The sequence below is a fragment of the Trachypithecus francoisi genome, unplaced genomic scaffold (genome assembly GCF_009764315.1).
Source record: "Trachypithecus francoisi isolate TF-2019V2 unplaced genomic scaffold, Tfra_2.0 Lachesis_group17, whole genome shotgun sequence".
NCBI lineage: Eukaryota > Metazoa > Chordata > Mammalia > Primates > Cercopithecidae > Trachypithecus > Trachypithecus francoisi.
The window spans coordinates 51599275-51624095 of NW_022681462.1; the positions used below are offsets into that span (position 1 = coordinate 51599275).

The 24821-nt window shown below is 44.6% G+C and overlaps 1 protein-coding gene across 37 annotated transcripts in view; it reads right to left on the reverse strand.

Moving 5' to 3' along the window:
* MAP4K4 (mitogen-activated protein kinase kinase kinase kinase 4) overlaps positions 1-24361 on the reverse strand; it is a 191606-nt gene extending 167245 nt beyond the window's left edge. For 5 of the 37 annotated variants that reach the window (XM_033175676.1, XM_033175660.1, XM_033175666.1 and 2 more), the window contains exons 1-2: positions 23786-24352; positions 23387-23452 (exon numbers count right to left, since the gene is read on the reverse strand). In XM_033175676.1, coding sequence (XP_033031567.1) covers positions 23387-23452; positions 23786-23842 — 123 coding nt within the window. In that variant the 5' untranslated portion in view covers positions 23843-24352. Of the gene's footprint in view, positions 1-23386; positions 23453-23785 lie in introns of all 37 variants that reach the window. The other 32 variants (XM_033175646.1, XM_033175648.1, XM_033175643.1 and 29 more) reach the window with 17 other exon arrangements.
* Between the last annotated feature and the right edge of the window lie 460 nt (positions 24362-24821).

Consider the following 24821-nt stretch of genomic DNA (forward strand, 5'->3'; position numbering starts at 1 on the left):
AGGGAAAGCTGAAGAAAACACACCCTTGCTTTGTAACAATTCTTGAATTCTCAACCAATTACCACCTCCTTCTGAGCAGGTGGGTCGAAAGGCTTTAGTGAAAACAAAAAGCAGGGGCCGGGCACCAGTGACTCATGCCTGTAATAATCCCAGCACTTTGGGTGGCCGAGGCGGGCGGATCACAAGGTCAGGAGTTCAAGACCAGCCTGACCAACATGGTGAAACCCAGTCTCTACTAAACACACAAAAATTAGCTGGGCATGGTGGCATGTGCCTGTAATCCCAGCTACTCAGGAGGCTGAGGCAGGAGAATCGCTTTAACCCGGGAGGCGGAGGCCACAGTGAGCCGAGATCGCGCCACTGCACTCCAGCCTGGGCAACAGAGCGACACTCTATCTCAAAAAAAAAAAAGAAAAAAAAAAGCAATATACTACCCAACCCTTAACACGCTACTCAAAGATATTTCAGACAGGCTATTTCCTCCAGTCTTTTTGTCCTGCCCAATCAGCTATCCCTCCTTTACAAAACTCGGGCAATCTCCTCTTTGGAAATGATTTTTCAAAATGCCCCAGAGAAAAAAACTGCACCTCTCCAAAGCCATTCAGAAGCGGATTTTGAATTCTCAAGTCTGCTTTAACGTATTACCTCTGTATCAACGTCTTGTATGATGTATTGACAATTACTAGTATCAGTTTTCATCCTATTTTTAAACCTCATAGTCTACTGACATGTTCTATAGTGGAAATTAAATTGTAAAGGCATATTTGCAAAACGGGAATGTTATTTCTCTACTTTCAAATAACTGGAAGATCTGAATTAATGCTAGTAAAAATCCTATGAGTAGCACTAAATGCAATTCAGCCACAGTACAGTGCTTTGAAAGGACAAAATTTTAAATGTGGTTTTTATTAATGTGACTCATAGGAAAAATGAAGTATTAAAAATGTTATTCTCTAAAGACTGACCTGACGCAACAAAATGCAAAACGTTATCAACTGTGCCTAAACCAAAAATTCAGCAATAATTCAACTTGTTTTTCCAAATTAAGACCTACAAGAGCTAGATCTAGTAATTATTCCCCATCAAGGAAACAGTAACAAAAGATTACTTAACTTGAATATCTGAATTTTCAGAAAGCACAATCTAAAAATCAAAGAAAAATGATGAAAAGATCAGTGCCTGCTCATAAAGGGCGCTCAGTAAAAGTGTTGTATTTTGTTTTAATGAGTAAGATGAGAGAAACCCAGAGTGTCCTCAAATCATTTGAGACAAAAATGTGAAGGTTCATTTGGCAGTCTACTATATGCTGACATATCTTTTAGCCAGTCAGTCCCTCCACCTCACTGGGTCCTTGGAGGTTTCTCTAGGAAAGGCATGGGAGATGCACAGAGGCTCTCTGAACTTCCTTCCAGAACTATCATTCTATAGTCCCAAGACTTCAACATAAAAACCACTGAACTTTTAGGAGTTCAAATCAAGCCTGGCCAACATGGTGAAACCTCATCTCTACTAAAAATACAAAAAATGTAGCCAGGTGTGGTGGCGGGAGCCTGTAATCCCAGCGACTCAGGAAACTGAGGGAGGAGAATCACGTGAACCTGGGAGGTGGAGGCTGCAGCAAGCCAAGGTCATGCCACCGCACACCAGTCTGGGTGACAGGAGTCTCAAAAAAAAAAAAAAAAAACCACCACCACCACCACCACCGACCTTACCCACTGCCTCTTTTAAAAAACACAAACACTGAAGTACAACTGTGCTGTACAAATATCTGTCCAGACTGATTTTTTTTCTTCTTTCTCAACAATATTTTAAAGCTTCAAACTCTTCCTACCTTCCATCCACCACTGTTCTCTCCTGTTTTGAACTCTTTTTTTTTTTTTTTCCTTGGAGACCGAGTCTCACTCTGTCGCCCAGGCTGGAGTGCAGCGGCGGGATCTCGGCTCACTGCAACCTCTGCCTCCCCGGGTTCAAGCAATTCTCCTGCCTCTGTCTCCCAAGTAGCTAGGACTACAGGCGCCTGCCACCACGTCCTGGTAATTTTTGTATTTTTAGTAGAGACGGGGTTTCACCATATTGGCCAGGCTGGTCTTGAACTCCTGACCTTGTAATCCGCCTGTATCGACCTCCCAAAGTGCTGGGATTACAGCCATGAGCCACCACGCCCGGCCCCCTTTTTGAACTCTTATTCTCACAATCAGGCACTTGAATTGTCTATTCCAACAATGACACTTTTTACTGTCTGCTTTCCTTGGTGCAAGAGAGATCGCATAATCAAGAACCAAAAAGTTTGCCTAAAAGTCTTTCCCCAGTTTCTCCCTGATTGTATTTATACCTGCCCACTTTCCCCTCTTTGCTGGGGCCTCAAAACACAGCTGCTGCCTGAAAGCCTGCCACTGTCTGGGTCTGCTGCCTTCTCCAAAACACCACAATGGCTGTCATCTATTTTCACTAGAAACTTACTGCCACGGTTTAGGGGCAGTCCCGGCCTCTGACCCACTCTGTGAGCCACCTCACCCAGAAACCAGCCCTTTTATTCATTCACTCTCTCAAACACTTACTTTTGTTCAAGAAATGTACTACAAAATGAAATGGAATTTGAGAATCATAATCCATTTATGACCTTGTCATGTCACCAAATCATCAAGTAGTAGGGGGGAGACAGTAGCACTTCACTGCACTGCCTTCCAACCCAACCCAGACAGACGGAGAGTGAAAGCATGAAAGAGGCCAGATCTGTGAACCTAGCTCTGAGTAGGCCACAAAGTCCCTCACTCTGTAAGCTAAGGGGTTGAACTACACATTCTCTAACACCCCTTCCTACATCAACATCCTGTGAGCCTCAGAAAGACTACAGTCCCAACTGAAAGTTATCATCTGTTCACAAAATCATCGATTTGAATGTACAGATAGCCAAGACACTTTATACCACATGGATAAGATATAACCCTAGTCCAAATAACCCATCCTAGCAGCTGTGTTCCAGTGAACTACCAACACCTCCCATGCTATCTTCTTTGCCCTACTACTCCTTATTATTCAAAGTATGGAATTACAGTAGCATCACTGGGGAAGCATATTAGAAATGCAGACTCCCAGACCCAGTGAATCAGAATCTGCATGTTCACAAGCTCCCAAGATGACTGAGTGCACATTAAAGTATGAGAGGCTCTGAGGAAGACACCGAAAAGTCGAGAAAAAGGAAAGCTTCAGGACGGGCAACTTCTGCTCCTCTCAATCCCACCCTTAAGCCATCCACACTCCCCATCTTCCCACTGTCAGCACTGGCCCTAAACCCTCGCAGCCTCTCTCTGCTAAATCACATCTTACCTACCAACCAAACCTGTCAATACCTTGGGAAACAACCTGGCAAAAAGGTTAAGAGCTAAACTCAGAAGTCAGGACTGAAATGCCTTAACACTTGGTTTCTCCAATTGCTTCCTGGCTATGTGTCTTTAGGCAAGTTACTTAACCTCTCCATGCATATGCAAAATAAAAATTAAGGTGAGGAAACGTACATAAAAGAGATGGTGGACCACGTCAGTACTCGAGATAGCTTTTTTTGAGACGGAGTTTCGCTCTTGTTGCCCAGGCTGGAGTGCAATGGCACGTTCTTGGCTCACCACAACCTCCACCTCCCAGGTTCAAGTGATTCTCCTGCCTTAGCCTCCCTAGTAACTGGGATTACAGGCATGTGCCACCACACCCAGCTAATTTTGTATTTTTAGTAGAGATGGGGTTTCTCCATGTTGGTCACGCTGGTCTCGAACTCCTGACCTCAGGTGATCCGCCCACCTTGGCCTCCCAAAGTGCTGATATTACAGGCATGAGCCACCGTGCCCGGCGAAGATAGCTTTTTTTTTTATAACACACAGTCAAGGGTCAAGTCTCCCACTCTACGAATTCAACTATATGCTTATTCAACTAATAGTTGATGTACATTGATTCCAAAACTCCCACCAATCAGCCTAGCTTCCAGTGTCATCCTATTTTCTCTATACTCCTGAGTCTTCACCCTCTCCATTTCTGTTAATTTATAGAATCATATTATCCAAGGCTAATGAGCCCTCATTGAGCTCAGCACATCCTGATTCATTTCTAAACTCACCAAAATCACTGCTTGTGAGACTGTTTCCAGAAACAAATGGCTTGTGCACTGCAGATGCCACACCACGGACAGTCCCATGTGCCCCCCTTTAAAGCTAAAAAGTCACCTGGAAATGGAATTCAGGCCATTTCCTCTCATGAGAGAAGTCTATGATTTTTTAAAATAACTGGTTAATTCAAGGCAAGACTTTGTTCTTTTCCCGACACAAAAAGAAATTAAGAGTTACTATATGAGACCCTTAAACTTAGGCACTTAAACCTCAAATCCCACCATCTGTTGTATTGGTGCTAAGAACTAAAACTCATCTTCAAACGTCATCTTCCAACACATAAACAGCAGATTCAATCTAGTTTACCTGTAGCTATATCTCATTTTGCCTTCATTATCAACATTTTGGGGAAGGAGATAAGCTTCGTTTGCTCTCCTAAACAACCAATGAGAAGGCTGCACACTGAGAACGGGGTATGCATGACTTCTTCCTGCCCAAGCCCTACTCTCATTTCCTGTTGAGCTAAGAAAAGCAGATAGAGTGTTGCCATCCATGAATTAAGGTATTTGAGCACCAGAAGCCCAGGCAAAATTCATGACTTATTTATCATTTTGTTATTATCACCCTACCCAAATTAGTGAATGCAAAACCCTAACTCTCAGCTGTAACAGGGCATGCTACAACACTGCAATTAATGACGATTAGATTCTTTTGTAAAATAAGGATATTAAATGTACATATTTATTTCCATGTACTGTATCTCCATTTCATTCCCCAAAAGTTGAATATTTTGTAATACTTGAAACTTTTAAAATATTCTTTAGTGAACAACAAAAGGAAGAGAGGAGACAAAGAGAAAACTGAGATATGGGAAAGAAAACGCCAGGGTGCTTAAAAAAGCTGGCCAACCCAAGTCACACCACGCAGCTCACCCGCCTCCCACTTTAACTGCCAGCTGACTTCAGCTTCCAGAGGGATCCTAGAAGGGATCAACAGAAGAGCCACCACACTACCACACTGAGTATGCCCCAATCCAAATTACTGACCTACAAAAGTATTAGCAAACAAGATGATGCTTATATAACATTAAGCCAGCAAGTTTCAGTCATGGTTTGCTACCTAGCAAAGGCTAACTGATATATTACTTTCTGTCTTCTTAAACCCCATGAAAACACGATCTTTTTTTTTTTTTTTTCTGCCAATTCTTTATCCCTATCATCTAGAATAGCATCTGTAGTTTTCTTTTTTCTTCTTCTTCTTCTTTCTTTTGAGACAGACTCTCGCTCTGTCGCCCAGGCTGGAGTACAGTGGCGCAATCTCGGCTCACTGCAAGCTCTTCCTCCCAGGTTCACGCCATTCTCCTGCCTCAGCCTCCGGAGCAGCTGGGACTACAGGCGCCTGCCACCACACCCAGCTAATTTTTGGTATTTTTAGTAGAGACAGGGCTTCACCGTGTTGGCCAGGTTGGTCTCGATCTCCTGACCTCGTGATCCGTCCGTCTCGGCCTCCCAAAGTGCTGGGATTACAGGCATAAACCACCACGCCTGACCATCTGTAGTACTTTTTTTTTTTTTTTTTGAGACGGAGTCTTGCTCTGTGGCCCAGGCTGGAGTGCAGTGGCCAGATCTCAGCTCACTGCAAGCTCCGCCTCCCGGGTTCATGCCATTCTCCTGCCTCAGCCTCCGGAGTAGCTGGGACTACAGGCGCCCGCCACCTCTGTATTTTTTAATAGAGACGGGGTTTCACCGTGTTAGCCAGGATGGTCTCGATCTCCTGACCTCGTGATCCGCCCGTCTCAGCCTCTCAAAGTGCTGGGATTACAGGCTAGAGCCACCGAGCCCGGCCTCTAATCTGTAGTATTTTTGTGTTGAATGAATATACTAATGAATACGCTATTTATCTGATTAGAACAGCAGCCCCAACCTTTTTGGCACAGGGACCAGTTTCATAGAAGAAACTTTTTCCTCGAAGGTGGGCGGGGGGTGGCAGTGGTGGGAGACAGTGACAGAACATCAGGCATTAGATCCTCAGAAAAAATGTGCAACCTACATCCCTCACATGCACAGTTCACAATGGGGTTCATGCTCCTTTGAGAATCTAATGCCACCACTGATCTGAGAGGAGGTGGAGCTCCGGTTATGGGGAGCTCCCACAGCCTGCCCAACAATGGGGAGGGGCTATAAACACAGATAAAGCTTCAATCGCTTGACCACTGCTTACCTCCTGCTGTGCGGATTGGCTCCTATTAGGTCAAGGACCAGTATTGGTCTGAAGCTCGGAAGTTGAGGACCCCTGGATAAGAAGACCCTATGTATTTTTTCATTTAAAAAAACAAGGTTCAAAATTTGCAGGTTGAGTATCCCTAATCCAAAATTTGAAACCATTTGAGAATCAACATGACTCTCAAACTAAATGTTCACTGGAGCATTCTGGATTTCAGACTTTTGGATTAGAAATAATATACCATTAAATACAATACAAACATTCCAAAATCCAAACAAATCTGAACTACTTCTGGTCCCAAGCATTTCAGATACGGGATATTCTACCTGTGTTAGTTAATAAGTCATTAGCACTTTGGAGCAAAATTATTTTCCGTGTCTTCAGTACAAGAAAAACTTTACAGTATTGTTATGGGCTAAAACCGTGCCCCCCAAAATTACTGACATGTTGAAACCCTCATCTCCAGTACCTCAGAAAGTGATGAGACTTAGAAACAGGGCCTTTTGAAGAAGTGACTGAATTAAAATAAGGCTGTTAGAGTGAGCCTTAATCCAATCTGACTGCTGTCCCTGTAAGAAGAAATCTGGACACAGACACCAGGGAGGGGTGCACAAAAGGAAAGGCTAAGAAGGTGGCCATTTGCAAATTAGAAAAAGGAGTCTCGGCCGGGCGCGGTGGCTCAAGCCTGTAATCCCAGCACGTTGGGAGGCCGAGACGGGCGGATCACGAGGTCAGGAGATCGAGACCATCCTGGCTAACACGGTGAAACCCCGTCTCTACTAAAAATACAAAAAACTGGGACTATAGGCGCCCGCCACCTGGCCCGGCTAGTTTTTTTGTATTTTTTAGTAGAGACGGGGTTTCACCAGGTTAGCCAGGATGGTCTCGATCTCCTGACCTCGTGATCCGCCCGTCTCGGCCTCCCAAAGTGCTGGGATTACAGGCTTGAGCCACCGCTCCCGGCTTATGTTTCTTAACTATATAAATACGTTGCATAAAGATGGCATAACATTCTCAAAGCTAATTTCTCAACAAGTTTCTTCACAAGTACAGGAAATGCATTTTAATTAACCTTCCTTCCCTATAATTTATTCTAAACAGGCTGCTTGGATAAAATCTGTGTTCAGGTAGTTCCTCTTTTACTAACATTTAATAAATAGTTGAAAAAAATTACATGAAAATGGTTTTGAAAGTATAAGAATAATAACTATTAAACTAAACCTGAAAAGACTGATTGTTTAGCATTCATGTAGCACCATCAGACTTCCAACCTATCTTAAAAGTCACCACTGTTCCTTGAAGCAACACTCTCTGGATTGGATTTGAGGATTGTCTCTATTGTATGAGTGAGGTTCTAAGACAAAGATATTAAAATATTGGCTCTTGTCATAAGGTCATCTGAGGTGAGAAAAATTTTTGTTGTTTTTTTTTTTGAGATGGAGTCTCACTCTGTTGCCCAGGCTGGAGTGCAGTGGAGCGACCTCAGCTCACTGCAATCTCCACCTCCCGGGTTCCAGCAATTCTCCTGCCTCAGCCTCCCGAGTAGCTGGGATTACAGGCACCCGTCACCACGCCCGGCTAATTTTTGTAGAGATGGGGTTTCACCATGTTGGTGAGGCTGGTCTTGAATTCCTGATCTCAAGCAATCCACCTGCCCCAGCCTTCCAAAGCACTGGGATTACAGTTGGGAGCCATCGGCACCCAGCCTTTTTTTTTTTTTTTTGAGACAAGGTCTCACTCTGTCACCCCAGGCTGAGAGTGCAGTGGCATGATCCCGGATCAATGCAACCTCCACCTCCTGAGTTTGAGTAATTCTCATGCTTAAGCCTCCCAAGTAGCTGGGATTACAGGTGTGTGCCACCACGCCTGGCTCATTTTTTGTACTTTTAGTAGAAACAGGGTTTCACTATGTTGGCCAGGCTGGTCTCTAACTCCTGACCTCAAATGATCTGCCCACCTAAGCCTCCCAAAGTGCTGGGATTACAGGCCTGAGGTACTGCACTTAGCAGGGAGATTAGAAATTTGTTAATTGATCACTGTCAAACTGGAACACTGGGATGCTATAGCAAAGTACCATTTTACTTAAATATTTTAAGCACAATCAAGATTTTGATTTAAGGCCGGGCGAAGTGGTTCACACCTGTAATCCCAGCACTTTGGGAGGTCAAGGAGGCAGGTGGATCACCTGAGGTCAGGAGTTTGAGATCAGCCTGGCCAACATGATGAAACCCCATCTCTACTAAAAATACAGAAATTAGCCAAGGTGTGGTTGCACGCACCTGTAATCCCAGCTACTCAGGAGGCTGAGGCACGAGAATTACCTGAACCCGGGAGGCGGAGGTCGCAGTGAGCCAAGATGGTGCCCGCTGCACTCTAACTTGGGTGACAGAGTGAGACTCTGTCTCAAAAAAAAACATTTTGGTTTACCAGAAACTTTTAATCAATCAACGCTTGAAGTTCAAAGTGAACTATCTCTTAATGTTCCAAGGCCAAAGTCTTTGATATTTCTTAAGAAACAAATTTCTCGGCCTGGTGCAGTGGCTCCCTGCACTTGAGAAGGCTGAGGTGGGTGGGTCACCTGAGATCAGGAGTTCAAGACCAGCCTGGCCAACATGGTGAAACTCCATCTCTACTAAAAATAAATTAGTCGGCCGGGCGCGGTGGCTCAAGCCTGTAATCCCAGCACTTTGGGAGGCCGAGGCGGGCGGATCACGAGGTCAGGAGATCGAGACCATCCTGGCTAACACGGTGAAACCCCATCTCTACTAAAAATACAAAAAATTAGCCAGGCGTGGTGGCGGGCGCCTGTAGTCCCAGCTATTCGAAGGCTGAGGTGGGAGAATGGCATGAACCCGGGAGGCGGAGCTTGCAGTGAGCCGAGATCGCACCAGTGCACTCCAGCCTGGGCAACATAGCCAGACTCCGTCTCAAAATAGATAAATAAATAAATAAATAAGTCAGGCATGGTGGTACACACCTGTAATCCCAGCTACTCCAGAGGTTGAGGCACAAGAATCACTTGAACCTGGGAGATGGAGGTTGTAGTGAGCCATTTCTGGGTGCTGTGGCTCACGCCTGTAATCCTAGCACTTTGGGAGGCCGAGGCGGGCAGATCATAAGGTCAGGAGATCGAGCCCATCCTGGCTTCACACAGTGAAACCCCATCTCTACTAAAAATACAAAAAATTTGCTGGGCATGGTGGCGGGCACCTGTAGTCCCACCTACTCAGGAGGCTGAGGCAGGCGAATCACTTGAACCTGGGAGGCAGGGGTTGCAGTGAGCTGAGATCGCACCACTGTACTCCAGCCTGGGCAACAGAGTGAGACTCCGTCTCAAAAAATAAAAATAAATAAATAAATAATAAATACATACATAAAAGTAAAATGTATAAGGCCAAGTGGGTAGAAATGGATGTATACCATAGTAAGGTATAGTATCATTTGAAGATAGACTGTGGTAAGTTAAAAACGTGCTACAAACCTAAAGCAACCTATAAAATAACCTAAGTAGAAATTATAGCTAATAAGCCAGCAAAAGGAATCATTAACAAGCAAAAAAAAAAAAGGGAAAGACAGACTACCAATGAGATCAAGTCCTTAGCTGACAGAGCCAGCAAGAAAATAAACAGTATAAAGACAAGAAAAAAATAAATAAGCATCCTATTTAAAAATTCAACATTTAAGTCGCTTTTTTCATATAACAATAAGAATGTATTTTCAGCAAATTAACTAGAAAACTAATGAAACGTCTAATACAATCTTGGAGTTGATGACTGACAAAGCCCTTGCTTCTACAAAATAATGCAAAAAGAATTTCACACTTTGAAAGCCAGCACTGGTAACCACAAAGTCCCATTTTCCAGTATGATTAGACAATGGTTAGAAATATCTCACTCAACATCAAAAAAAAAAAAAAAAAAAAGCCACAGCATCATTTTACCTAATAGGATTAGAAAAAGAAAATTCTCTTTTGTCCATATTATCAAAGAGCAAGGCCAGGCCCAATGGCTCATGCCTGTATTCCCAACACTTTGGGAGGCTGAGGCAGATGGATCACTTGAGGTCAGGATTTGGAGACCAACCTGGTCAACATGGTGAAAACCCATCTCTACTAAAATTACAAAAATTAGCCAGGCATGGTGCTGCATGCCTGTAATCCCAGCTACATGAGAGGCTGAGGCAGGAGAATCGTTTGAACCCTGGAGGCAGAGGTTGCAGTGAGCCAAGATGGCGCCACTGCACTCCAGCCTGAGCGACAGAGTGAGACTCTGTCTCCAAAAAAAAAGCAAAAAAACTTTATCTTTTAATTATTTTGTTATATAACCGGAACTACAGAAACTTATTAAAAACTATGTGAATATCATAAACCTGTACACTATTGGTCCCATTTTACAGAGGTCCCTTTCAGCCCTAACATTGTGGGGACCAGCAGCTAAACAAAGCGGTCTCCCTGTGTGTAATGAAGGGCAGAATGTGGCCTACTTCAGGCCAGTCATTTACCAGATATTATTCCAGATACTGCTCATAAGACAATCTGAGGCCTGATGAAGGCCCCTCCTTCACCCACATGAGAATGTTCAGGATGCTAACTCCTAACTCATACAGGAGACTCAAAAGCAAGGAACACGAAACAGTGCAGATGTAGGAGGCAAGGCTTCCTGAGAGACAGCTGGCTCAAGGCAAACTGAATGGAGGCAGTCAATTACCATAATCAATGGAACACACCCCTCCTATCTTTATTCAAAGTAGGACTAACCAAGATGATGAATCATCAGCTCAGTGGCTTAACTCCTAGCAGACTGTTCACTGCTCCACATATATCTATGCCTCATCTACAGCATCTGAATCGAAATCATAAAGCTTCACTGTGCATACCACCGTATCTGTTTTATCAGCTCTAACTTAGCTATCATGTCACACATTCCCATAGGCCCCTGCTGTTCCCCATCTGCAATATCATCCTCTTTAACTGTGTGTTCATTTTCTGCCTTACACATTAGGCTATACGCTACACAAGGGCATGAGCTGACTGCCTTTCTTGTCCATTGTCACCAGTGAGCAAGCCTCACATGGTGCCTGGCACATATTATAAACACATTAAGTACTAGATAAATAAATAAAAGAAATCTTGACTAGCAGAGCAGGCTCAAAATATCTGCAGACAGTGAAACAAGAGACAGAAACCAAGCCTTGAAATCACTGAAGAGTAAAGAACTGAACACCTGTCAGATTTTTCTGGGAATCAAGGTGAGGAACAAGAACATATGAGAAAACGTGTACATACAGAGAACTAAGATGCTCTGATATGCCAACTTCAAACTGGAATGGCCCTAGAATTTGAGTCATGCCCTAGCAGGTGAATGAATACACCCAACGAATTTTGTCACTTAAATGTACACACTCAACCTTAGGCAATATTCAGTGTCTAACCTGGGATCTCCAACAAATTATTAAGTACCTTGATGCACAGCCCTAACTCAGATAATAGTCAGTCTTTGACATGCCTCTCAAAATTGAATAGTCATAAAACTACACACCAATTACATAAAGAGTCTCCGAAAAACTCATGGGGGGAAGGGCTCTGGTAGTCAACAGCATTCTGTCACTGTCATAGCAGGTAAGAATGAAAGCTCTCCAGTGTAAGAATTTTCAAAAAGTAAACTATTACTTAATTTAATTTTATGTAATCTGAATGTAGTAAGGCCCTAACAAAAGGTATCACAAAAAAACTTAAGAATAAAATATAAGAAAAATACTCTGAAAAACACACTTGAAACAAATGAGCAAACTTATTCCCCCAAAACACATAGCAAATCATTTATTGGGATATAACCTTCTGACCAAAGATAACATATTTTGCTTTGTTTTTTTAAAATCCAGGCAAGTCAATAGCTTCTGCTTGAAATAAAGGAAAACTGCAGTCTAGCATCACATGGTAAACAGCTGGCTATTATACAAGGGAATTCCCCCCAAAAATAGAAGGAAAAACTAGTTTGGCCTCGTTCCTAATACCAGTGACCTTGCTGATAGTGCACAGTTTGTCTTCATAGTGATAACAAAGAAACTGTATTCATATTTTTAAAAATGACTTAAGGCGAGGCGCAGTGGCTCATGCCTGTAATCCCAGCACTTTGGGAGGCCAAGACGGGGGGGATCACCTGAGGTAAGGAGTTCGAGACTAGCCCTGCCAACATAGCGAAACCCCATCTCTACTAAAAATGCAAAAATTAGCTGGGCGTGGTGCCTCACACCTGTAATCTCAGCTACTTGGGAGGCTGAAGCAGGAGAATCACTTGAACCCAGGAGGTGGAAGTTGCAGTGAGCCGAGACTGTGCCACTGCACTCCAGCCTGGGCGACAGAGTGAGACTCCATCTCAAAAAATAAATAAATAAACTCACAGTAATGACTAATAAAAGTGGGGAAGATAAAGGATTCAGGGACACAAAACTTCCAACTGCTTTTCCCTCATCCAGAGAGTCACCCAGGGTCATCAGAACCAAGTGTTTGGTTACACTAAAGAGAAATAAGAAAACCCAAAAAGATAAATTCCCCCTCCTTTCTCCCTTCTGTGGATGACTTAAGGTGCAGTTCCATCAACATCATGCCTATCAGTTGGTGAAGAGGTAACCAATGTGGTACAACCATAGCTTAAAATTCAGCAATAAAAAGGAACAAAGAACCACACGGCTACGTGGTCGAACCTCAAACATTAAACATAGGAGACCACACATTGTAGGATTCTATTTATACGAAATATTCCAAAAAGGCAAATTAATACTGACAGATGAGTGGTTGCCTGGAGTTCTGGGTTGGAATGGGGATTAACTGTAAATAAGGAGGAGGAATCTTATTGGCATGATCAAAGGGTTCCAATATTGATTTGTGGTGATGGTTGTGCCACTCAGTAAATTTACTAAATATCACTGAAATGTAAGCTTGAACTGGGTTAATTTCATAGTACAGAATATATACCTCAATAAAGCTGCTTTAAAAAAAAATACTGCTGAACAAACTCCTCTATCTCTCAAAGATTTGTTCAAAGCAGCAGCCAGCATGGTAATTAATACATATCATGGCACTGCTTGGCATCTTGCCTCACTTTCCTTCTTCCTCATCCCTCATCTCCCTCAGCTTGCACCTCCCAAATTAAGTATCTCTGACAGAGGTCATGTAGTAAGGTCACAGAGGTTATGCACTGCTTACCCTTGTTTTCATCTTTAATTTTTTGTGATTGTTATTGTTTTGCTGGTATTATTGTTCTGGAAGAAAAGAAACAAACACCTCAGCAAAACCCTAAGTCCAAAATCAAAGACACAACTTTTGGTTAAACATGGTGGACTGATCACATGAGTTATTAAGAATTAATTCCCATAAAAATGATTTTAAAGTAAACAAAAGAATAAAGAGATAAAGGGGAAGACAGTAGAGATCATTTTTATTAGATTTTGACAGCTAAAAAGTGGATGGTGAGAGGCCGAGGTAGGCAGACCACCTGAGTCCAGTAACCTGGGCAAGATGGTCAAATACCATCTCTACTAAAAATTTTAAAAATTTGCTGGACATGGCGGTGCACACCCGTAGTCCCAGCTATTCAAGAGGCTGATGTGGGAAGTTCGCTTGAGCCCAGGAGATCGAGGCTGCGGTGAGCTGTGATCACACCACTGTACTCCAAAAGACACAGACAGACAGACAGGCAGACCAGGGGCAGTCGCTCATGCCTGTAATCCAAGCACTATGGGATGCCCAGGCAGGGGGATCACCTGAGGTCAGGAATTCGAGAACATCCTGGCCAACAGAGTTAAACCCCATTTCTACTAAATGTACAAATACTAGCCGAGAATGGTGGTCTGCACCTGTAGTCCCAGCTACTTGGGAGGCTGACGCAGGAGAATCGCTTGAACCCACAAGGCAGAGGCTGCAGTAAGCCAAGAGCGCACCACTGCACTCCAGCCTAGGCAATAGTGAGAGTCTGTCTCCAAAAAAAAAAAAACAACAACACAAAAAAGATAAAATGAAAAGTGGATGGAGTGGAAAATGAAAAGTGGATGGAGTGGAGGAGTAACTCACCAAGAGATAAAAATTACAACCTAAGTGCCTACTAAGGATGTCAAAAAGAAGTGAGACAGTTGGACCTACAAAACCCTGAGAAGGTCATCATTTGGAATAAATCAATACCAAGCGAGGTGCAAGGCCAAAATCAGAACTGATCAAAGTTTGCATATTTAGTGGTTGAGAGCCCCAAGTCCCCTTTCTCTGCCTTACACAGTCTGGTAACTGTCTCACATCACTCCATACCCACAGGAAACCAAAGATTTAGTCCCTAAAGAAATCGAAAGCAGTTATGTTCCAGACAAGAAGAGATGAGGCAGTGATAAGAAAAAGGGATTTTCGGTCATACAAGGACTTAAAACCTTAATACCCATACACCCTTTCTTTTAAAACTACTAGGGGATGTGCTTCAGGAAAATATGATAGTAAACCAAAAAGGAAGACTGTAGTATCCAGGAAACAGACGTTCCAGGACAAACGCTACGTGCCAGGCCCAGGGGCAACCACACCTGCGCAGCTACGAGGAAAACTCCAGGGAGAAAAAATTGAAATCAACAAGGTTATCTGCAACAATAAATTATCTGATGTGTGGTGTTAAATTAAGCATTTGGAAAATGTGATAAAGACTAACCTTTGCCAGGCATTTGTTATACCTTTTAGGGTATCTGAGGGGGAAGGCGATGATAGGTACAAAGAAAACTAAGCCAAGGAAAAACTAAAAGCGATGTGGGCGCAGGGGTGTTGCTTAAAAAGGAAATGTAATCCCATGAGACTGTTTAGCTCACATATACATGGTACTTACAGTCATGATAAAAGAAACTACCACTTTAGCCCCAAATTACGGCATGCCCACTTGAGGGAGGCGGCAAGTATAGGAGGAGTTACATATTCAACTACTATGGAACTAAGTAGTTCAATACGTACAACTACTGCTAGAGGAAGTCAATAAATGTATAAAACTGATAAATGAAGAAATAGCCATATAAGTACATAATTTAGAAATACAGCAATAAATTTCAGATGTAGCAGCTAAAAGCACTGAAAACAGGTGCTTCTGGAGAACAGGATGACTCCGACTTTTGGTATAAGCACTTTAGTATCATTGATTAATAACTATGGATTCATAACTGGTAAGTTAAGGCCCTATTTATCATATAAAGGATTTTTTTTTTTTTTTTTTTTTTGAGACGGAGTCTCGCTCTGTCGCCAGGCTGGAGTGCTGTGGCCGGATCTCAGCTCACTGCAAGCTCCGCCTCCCGGGTTCACGCCATTCTCCTGCCTCAGCCTCCCGGGTAGCTGGGACTACAGGCGCCGCCACGTTGCCCGGCTAGTTTTTTTGTAGTTTTTAGTAGAGACGGGGTTTCACTGTGTTAGCCAGGATGGTCTCCATCTCCTGACCTCATGATCCGCCCATCTCGGCCTCCCAAAGTGCTGGGATTACAGGCTTGAGCCACCGCGCCCGGACAAAGGATTTTTTAAAGTTATAATGTAAAAGTGTTTTTCTTTCATTTATTCAAATTTAATAGGATAACTTGTTCATATTTAGCCATATCTGAGACAGTTCCAAAGCACAGGGGTCAAAGACGTTTTGGCACTTAAGCACAAAGCTGTAAGCAGCACCTGCTCTAGCTCCCCAATGTTCAAAGGGTCGGAAAACCAACTACTGGGCACAAACAACAGTCCTCAATTCTCCAGCCCACTAACACACCAACCACCCAGAGCTCACTAAGAGCCCTGCTACAAATTCAATCCTGCCAGTTCAGTGTTCCTCAAAGTTTGGTCTGCCAATCACGGCAAGTTCATTTCTGAAATTAAAAGTATATAAAAACTTTTATATCACCTGAGTTTCTTATGCTTTTTTAAAAAGAAAACAAAAACAAAAACTTTTACAGCAATTTGACAGAGTAAAAATGTCTTTTGATTCTACAAGTTAAAAAAGTAGACTGATATTCTATATGTCTACCTTTTCATTTCACTTTTCTAGTCATTTGTTTTTACTGTAAAGCACAGAGAAGCCCTGCTGAGGTTGAGCCACTTAAAATGAACACATTGCAGTATGTGCCCTCTCCACATGTTGGAGCATTCATCGTGTCTGAACACAAGTCTGCAGGGTTGGGGACCCAGGGAGATGCAGACAACACAGAATGTATGACTGACATTCCACATCTCGCATTTTGTGTCCATCCTCCTGTATTTCTTGAGTTCCATAAAGGTAGACGTATCATCTGCTTCATTTACCACTGTGTATCTAACTCTCAGAACAGGGCCCAGCACACATCCACAGTATCTGCATGAAACCACCCTCACATGGTTAATCGTTTTTCACTTTTGTCTCCCCAGTTTAGTTATACCTAATGCTATCTAGACATCAAAGTTTCTCAGAGTCCAGTTTTTAAAACTTGGGATGTCCTCAAACTCAGCATTGGCATCTTTCCTTAGAGATTCTTACAGAAAAAAACTACCTCCCAATGAATCACTTTATTAATTACTCAATCCAAGAGGCAGCTTCTCTTCTGAGTAATACTCACCAACTCTTATTACTGAACAAGCTCCATAACAAAGCAACAAATTCTGTTTGGTGAGCAGTGATACGACATTATAAAACCTAAGAACCATTGCTGCCACAATGGTCACTAGTAATAAACGTAAGATTACCGTGGCCTTCTCCATTTTCTTCCTAGTCATCTTTCCGTACGTCTAAAAACTTTACTCTGACTCAAGTTTGAGACCAGCCTGGCCAATATGGTGAAACCCCATCTCTACTAAAAATACAAAAATTAGCCAGGCGTGGTGGCACGCACCTGGCGTCCCAGCTACTCAGGAGAATCGCTTCAACCTGGGAGGAGGAGGTTGCAGTGAGCCGAGATCGCACCACTGCACTCCAGCCAGGGCGACAGAGCCAGACGCTGTCTCAAAAAAAAAAAAAAAAAAAAGTGTGTCTGTGGGGGGGGGTATGTGTGTATGTATGTATGTGTGTGTATATATATACAAAAAAAATATATTGGTTAAGGAAAAAGGCAAAATACTTGTTTGCAGCTAGGCAATGAATGTACACTTATCACCAAGTTTCAAGCAGTAAGGAGTTAAAAACCCATCGGCAGCAGGGTTTTGTTTGGTGGTTGGATTTTCTGTAGATCTTTTGATATTTCTGAGTGAGCGAAACAGTTTTTGAAAGTTTGGGATTGAAACTCGAAGAGAGCCACACAGGGCTTACTCAACAGGGCTGGCTTCCTCCCACCTTGCCCAAGTCCAGAATCCTCCAGCATGAAGGAAATCTATGTCTCAGAACAAGCCTGAACATGCCTCTCAGTGGCAGATCAGCTGACACAATCTCCTCCTAATGAAAACATCTAGTTCTACAGAATTCATTTTGCCCCATTGGGTGTCCTTACCTCCAATTAAGAACAAGGCCTGCTCACTTAAAAGATAACACTTAGAGAATCTCTCACAAAAGTTTAAGTATTTGCTCCAAAATGTTATTTTTTTTCTTTTTTTAAAGAGGAGACTGGCTCTGTCTCCGAGGCCGGAGTGCAGTGGTGCGATCTCGGCTCACTTCAACCTCCACCTCTTGGGGAAGTTCAAGCGATTCTTCCGCCTCAGCCTCTGGAGTAGCTGGGACTAGAGGCACGCACTACCGGCGCCCGGCTAATTTTTCTATTTTTAGTAGAGATGGGGTTTCACCACATTGGCAGGCTGGTCTTGAACTCCTGACTTTATAATCCGCCCGCCTCGGCTTCCCAAAATGCTGCGATTACAGGTGTGAGCCACTGCACCTGGCCCCTAATGATTTTTAAAAGCCAGACAATCTATATGGCTCCTTACCACTGAGCAATCGAAAGCAATTTTAGCACTTTAGCAAATTTAGCACCCCCACGCCCCCCCCCCCCCTTTTTTTTTTTGAAAGAGTCTCATTCTGTTGCCCAGGCTGGATTGCAATGCCATGATCTCAATTCACTGCAACCTCCGCCTCCTAGGTTCAAGTGATTCTCCTGCCTCAGTCTCCCAAGTAGCTGGGATTACAGGCATACACCACCATACCCGGCTAATTTTTTTATTTTTTTACTAGAGACGGGGTTTTGCCATGTTGGCTAGGCTGGTCTCCAACTCCTGACCTCAGGTGATCCACCCACCTCGGCCTCCCAAAGTGCTGGGAATCCCAAGTCTCCCCCTAATACCGTGGGCAAACAGTGTACCCACTTAAAGGGACATACCAAAGCCTGCAGAGAACGAGTGAATTTAACAAGTGAAATCCAGCAAAGAGTAATGCCCGAGTATCCACCCCAACTGCTCCTCCTCTCTACCACCACAGTCACTATCCTGCCTCGGCCTTCACCTCCTGTCACTAGACCACTGCCCAAGGCCAAACATCTTACCAGCTCCTTCCCAACACACATCTGGATCAAGTCCCCTACTCTCAGGGATCCCCAATTCCAACAAAATCTTTCAGTGGCTCCTCACTGCTTAAACAGGATGTCTCTCCTGAAGTCCAAGTAACATCTCCTTGAAATTCCCACTACTCCCTAACCTTTCTAGCATTCCCAAAGGTCACTCTTAGCCCTACTGCAACACACAAACACCCCTCCCCTCCCTTTCTTCAATAAATGAGGAGTCTACCATTAGCACAGTGTCAAATAGGTGTGGAATGAGCAAACTCTTAGCATTAGCTCCCCTTACCATCAAGGTCTTTGGGCCTAGGGTACCCTCGTCCTCAACCTCCAAGGTCCACATTATACCCTTCCTCCAATGACAAGGTCAGAATGGGTCAGTCTTCCATAAAGTCTATGGTCCCTCCTTTGAGTGAACCTTGATTTCAGACATTTCACCTGCTGGATTCTAAACTCCCTGACTTCCACATTACTGTTACTGGATTTCCCCTCTGTCAGTCCTTCTAAGACTCAGAATTGTCCTCAGGCTGGCCATCTTCTTTTTCTTTTTCTTTTTTTTCTTGAGACGGAGTTTCACTCTTGTTCCTAGGCTGGAGTGCAATGGCCCAATCTCAGCTCACTGCAACCTCTGCCTCCCAGGTTCAAGTGATTCTCCTGTCTCAGTCTCCTGAGTAGCTGGGATTACAGGCACCCGCCACTACACCTGCCTAATTTTTCCGTATTTTTAGTAGAGATGGGGTTTCACCATGTTGGCCAGGCTGGTCTCAAACTCCTGACCTCAGGTGATCCACCCGCCTGGGCCTCTCAAAGTGCTGGGATTACTAGCGTGAACCACCGCGCCCAGCTGGCAGTCTTTTACTCAAGACATTTGGAACACCAGCCATCATATGCTCACAAAATGCAAAATAACAACAGTAGTTACTCCAAGAAAAACACAAAAATGGTCAAATAAGTATTTAAAATAACAATAAGGCCGGGTGCAGTGGCTCATGTCTGTATACAACCCCAGCATTTTGGGAGGCCGAGGCGCACAGATCACTTGAGGCCAGGAGTTCAAAACCAGCCTAGCCAACATGGCGAAATCCCATCTCTATATACAAAAATTAGCTGGGCGTGACAGCACACACCTGTAATCCCAGCTACTCAGGAGGCTGAGGCAGCAGAATCACTTGAACCCGGGAGGCGGAGGTTACAGTGAGTGGAGATGGTGCCTCTGCACTCCATGCTGGGCAACAGAGCAAACCTCTGTCTCAAAATAAAATAACAATAAAATCCAAAATAACAGGGAAACAAACTTGATTTACTTCTGGTTTTAATTTTTCACACTATCATTGTCCTCACTGATCGTACCAGACACTTCTTTTATAAATATATGGTATTCTGAATGTAAACTTGAGAAGAGAAAATTTATAATCTTAAGTTTATGAGTATCCTTCTCTCAAAAACCTAAGGGTGAAAATAATTTCTCTAAACAGAATATACCCTGTTTTTCACCTCCCTCTTTTAAGATGAAGTTATAGACTGTTCAACTATACCAGACCATTTACCACTGTTGTCAGAGATACATAAAATTAGAAGTTATCCCCAAAAAACTGGATCAAGTCCCCTACTCTCAGGGATCCCCAATTCCAACAAAATCTTTCAGTGGCTCCTCACTGCTTAAAGAGGATGCCTCTCCTGAAGTCCAAGTAACATCTCCTTGAAATTCCCACTACTCCCTAACCTTTCTAGCATTCCCAAAGGTCACTCTTAGCCCTACTGCCACACACAAACCCCTCCCCTCCCTTTCTTCAATAAATGAGGGGTCTACCATTAGCACAGTTTTGCCGGGGAGTCATTCGCCCCAAAAAAAGCTATTTCATACGACATATCAAATCTCGGAAAACTCTCTTTTCCACTCATTCACTTCATGTATATATAGCTACCTCAAAATAAGCAACCTCTGAGCTAATGAAAAATAGAAAATGACACTAAAATAAATTAGGACCACAAGTTGTTCAGCTTACAGAATTTTTTACCTAAAATTATGTTTAAAAATAAAGACCTTTTTATAAATAACAATTCAGCAACAAAAAACTTTTCGAATTCATCCTAAAGGATTTTTAGCAGCAATAAACAAACTCTAGAGTGTTAATAATCTAATCCCAAAGCTACCACAAGCAAATCATACCAACAAAAATCCTAAATGAACTCCTGTACATAATGGTACATGGTTCTAGAAATTAAATACTTAAAAAGAGGAAAAAAGAGATGTTCTGCTATTTTCACCACCTCTAAAACTGAAGTTCCCAGTACCCGCTTGTAAACATTAAAGAACTTGTTGTCATAGTAAAAAAAGACAAGTATAGTAAAAAAATTTTCCTGATGTATGAGACAATCAGGAAAATGTTAACAGCAAATACAAGACATTTTTCTAAGTGTGATAACAACAATGTGATTGTGTAAAAAAGAGATATTCTGATGTATTTATGGCTGAAATGGCATTTGGGGTTTACATTAAGATAAAGAAGAAGAATACAGATGAGACAAGATGAGTCATGTGCTGATAAACCAAGCTCTCTAGTCTTTATGTTTCAAGTTTTCCATAATATAAAAATGTAACTGCTTATGAGCAAAATCTCAGGCACTATTTTGTTCTGGACTGTAGGCAACTTTTGAATAGATTTTATTCCTTAGGTTTGCATAATTAGAGAAATTCTCAACTGCACAGACTTTGTAGTCAGAGAGCTGTGTTTGCTGAGCACTATGTTTGACAAGTATTTGGGAATGTTTGACAAGTATTTGGGATGCCAGTATCCCAAATACTTGTCAAACATAGTGCTCAGCAAACCTAGTTCTAAAGCTTGGGAGGGCTGGCGGGAATGGAACTAAAAAGGCAATGAGGGGAAATAACAATGAACTTGACTAAACTCTTACCATAAACAGCTCCCACCTCTTAAAACCAATAAAGACAAACTGGGGTTTCATTCTTTTCTTTTTCTTAAGGTTTACAGACTATATTACCTTCTGGCTTACTTCTCTGCCCGTAACATCCATGCTGACCAAATAAGACAAACAATCCAACTACTGTATAACCAGGTCAAAAACAAGCTCTGGCTAATTCACTTGGAAGCCTACAATCACCACTTAGATTTGGCGAGAAAAAACTGGGTTAGAAAAAAACTGACTGATGCTTCAACAAACAACAGACCGGGGAGAATGTCCTTTAGCCAGTTACCAACCACTCAGTGAGTCGCAACACAATCTTTTCCAAAATTTTCCAACGCCTTCCAAATTCAGTTGAGCCTGGCAAGCTGAGTTAACAGGGCTCTCTTTCAAATTCAAAAATCTAGCCCCGGCCCCAAGAGTTAACCAACAAAACACAAGCTAATACACTTGAGATCACCTAAGAATACTGACCCAAGTTCGGACCACAGTCCAGTAAGTACACTGCCCAGGCTAGAAGTCTGGGCTGAGGAGAGGCGTTCAAGTGATAAACTCTACTCACAAAGCAGAAAAGAGACAGACAATAAGATCCACACTTAATCTAGCCTAAGAAAACGTCTACAGTCAGCTTCCAACCCCCCCAACTCCACCCATGTTTAATGAGACAATGACAATTCTTCATGGTGAACCACAAAGCCCTGCTTCCCTAACCTTGTACCGACTCTAACAGAACACTCCCCCAGTGCAGATTAAAGTTTTAGAAAACGTTCAGTAATGAGAAACAAATCAAGACAGGAAGAATTTAACATTCCGTTCTGAATTTTCAAGGCCTGTGCCTCCATTCCCTACAGCTCTTTAATAATCTCTAGACTGTACAATGGATAAAATGAACACTGTTAAGTCACATCAGGTGTCAGCTACTCAGCGCAGACTCAGTCTCCAGATTTGCTAGTTTCATTTATTGTTGGGGTGGAGGGTGGGTGTTAAAATTTTTTAAAAAGATAAAAGACCTGGGTGGGTGTGAAACCAGGGCATCCTCTATATTCTCTTCGCTCTCCGTCATTTCTGTTTCAATTACACAGCTGTCAAACAGGTTATTCCTGGAATTTAGATTTTATAATCCCCACACTGTAATTCTTCCTGCTCCTGTTGCCCAAACACACACTCCTCCCTGCTTCCCCAAAATATGTATCCATCAATAGAAAGGATGACAACCACAGTTATAAAGTATTCCCAGGTAACGCCAAACTCCCCACCTTGAGCAACTGGCAAGCACTGAGTGGAGGCTGAAACATGATGACAATTTTCACGATGGCCCAAGCAGTGGTTTAGGATCGTCAGAGGCAAGGCCCGCCTCCACTGTATTTTAATTTACACACAAACTCAGGAGGCCAGATTCGGGGGGGAAAAAAGAGAAAACTCAGGTTGTCTTATTTTTAAAAAACGCTTTTCCATTTTTTTGAAGATAAAGTGCATGCCTAAGAGTGTAGCTTATTTCCTTATCTCAAAGCCAGGAAATGAGGTCTTTTAAGGCCAGTCTGAATATAAACTCGGTGTGCAAAAACAGAGGGACTGCAAGGCGAAACCCCTCTCCCAACTTTGGCCAAGCGGCGTGGCCTCCAGTCAGCAGAATGTTTATCACCCTCTCCTCGTCCCCCAACAAGAAGTTTCCACATGCCACGGGAAACAAAGAAGGCGCCCACACCGACCTTATAGACTTGTCCATAGGTGCCATTTCCAACCACTTCCACCAGCTCAAAAATCCCAGCAGGATCCTGGAGAGGAAGGAGGGGAGGGGTTATCATTTAAAAGAAGCCAAAAAATAAATAAATCAAGCAGGGCAGTTGGAGAGAAAGGGCGGTGACAAAAGAGGTGGGTTTCGCCCCGCGCGGTACCCCGGCGCCCGGGGGTCGCGAGGCGGGCTCGGGGCGTGGGGGCGGCGGAGGGTAGCGCCCGCCCCGCACCAGCCCGCACAGGCAGACAAAGGGGCCGCCGCGCCCGCCGCTCTGCCCACGGCGGCGCCCGAGCGCCCGGCCGACCAGGGCGCGGCCCCGGCTGCCGGCTGCCGGCTGCCCGCTCCCCGCGCGCCCGCTCGCGGGCCCACTCACCCGCAAGGAGGAGAGATCGATGTCCACCAGACTTTTTGCAGGGGAGTCGTTCGCCATTTTCCCTTTTTGCCACCAAAAAACAAATAATAATAAATGTCTCTGTCGCTCTGTGTATCTCAGCCGCAGACCAGGCCGCCGACGGCGCTCCTCGCGCGGCAGCCGGGCCGGCCCGGGACTCTCCTCGCGGGGCCGGGGGCGGCGGCGGCGAGCTCGGCTGCGCTCTCGGGCCGCTCGGGGCTCTCGGCCGGCCGGGCCGCGCGGAGGGCGGACGGAGCGTGCGCGGGCGGCGGCGGCGCTCACACCATGGCGCGGGGCCGGCTGTCAGGCCCCCGGGCGTCGCCCGCCGCCTCAGGCCCCGGCGCCCGCGCCCCGCGCCGCGCGCCTTGAGGACGGGCCCAGAGCGTGGGGCCGCGGCGGCGCCGAGAGTTGAGCGAGTGAGCGCGAGGCAGCGAGACAAAGATAACCCGGGAGGCGGAGGCGGAGGCGGAGGCGGGGAGCGAGGTGGGGAGAGAGGGGGCGGCGGCGGCGCCGGAGGAGGAGAAACGGGACACCAAAAATATATTCTGAGAGAGAAAACAGCTCCCCCTTTCCTCCTCAGGCAGGAAAAACCGGCGGAAACGCACTCACACCCCTACCCTGCCGGGGAGGGCGCGGGCCGAGGCGCCCGCGCGGCGTGAATATTCATCAGGGGTGGGGCCCGAACAATGGCCGGGCCGGCGGGCAGTGCGGGCAGCGGCCCCGACACGACGCCCGGCGCCCAGGGTGCGGCCCCGGCGCTCGACCCCGCACGGCGCTCCCGAAAACAGCAGGAGCGGGGAGGAAACGAGCTGGGATTTCCCCGGGGAGGAGCTGCGGTGGAGAAACGCCCCTACCTCGCGCTAACAACAAATGACATGAAACTGAGCTGGACCGACGCTAAGAGGACAGGGACCCTCGTGTCTCCCAGGACGAGGGTGTGTCCCGCCGGCCGCACCCCGGCTCTAGAGGGACGCGAACCGGGTGTTGCCGCGCGGAGGAGGGGCCTCCCTCGATCCTC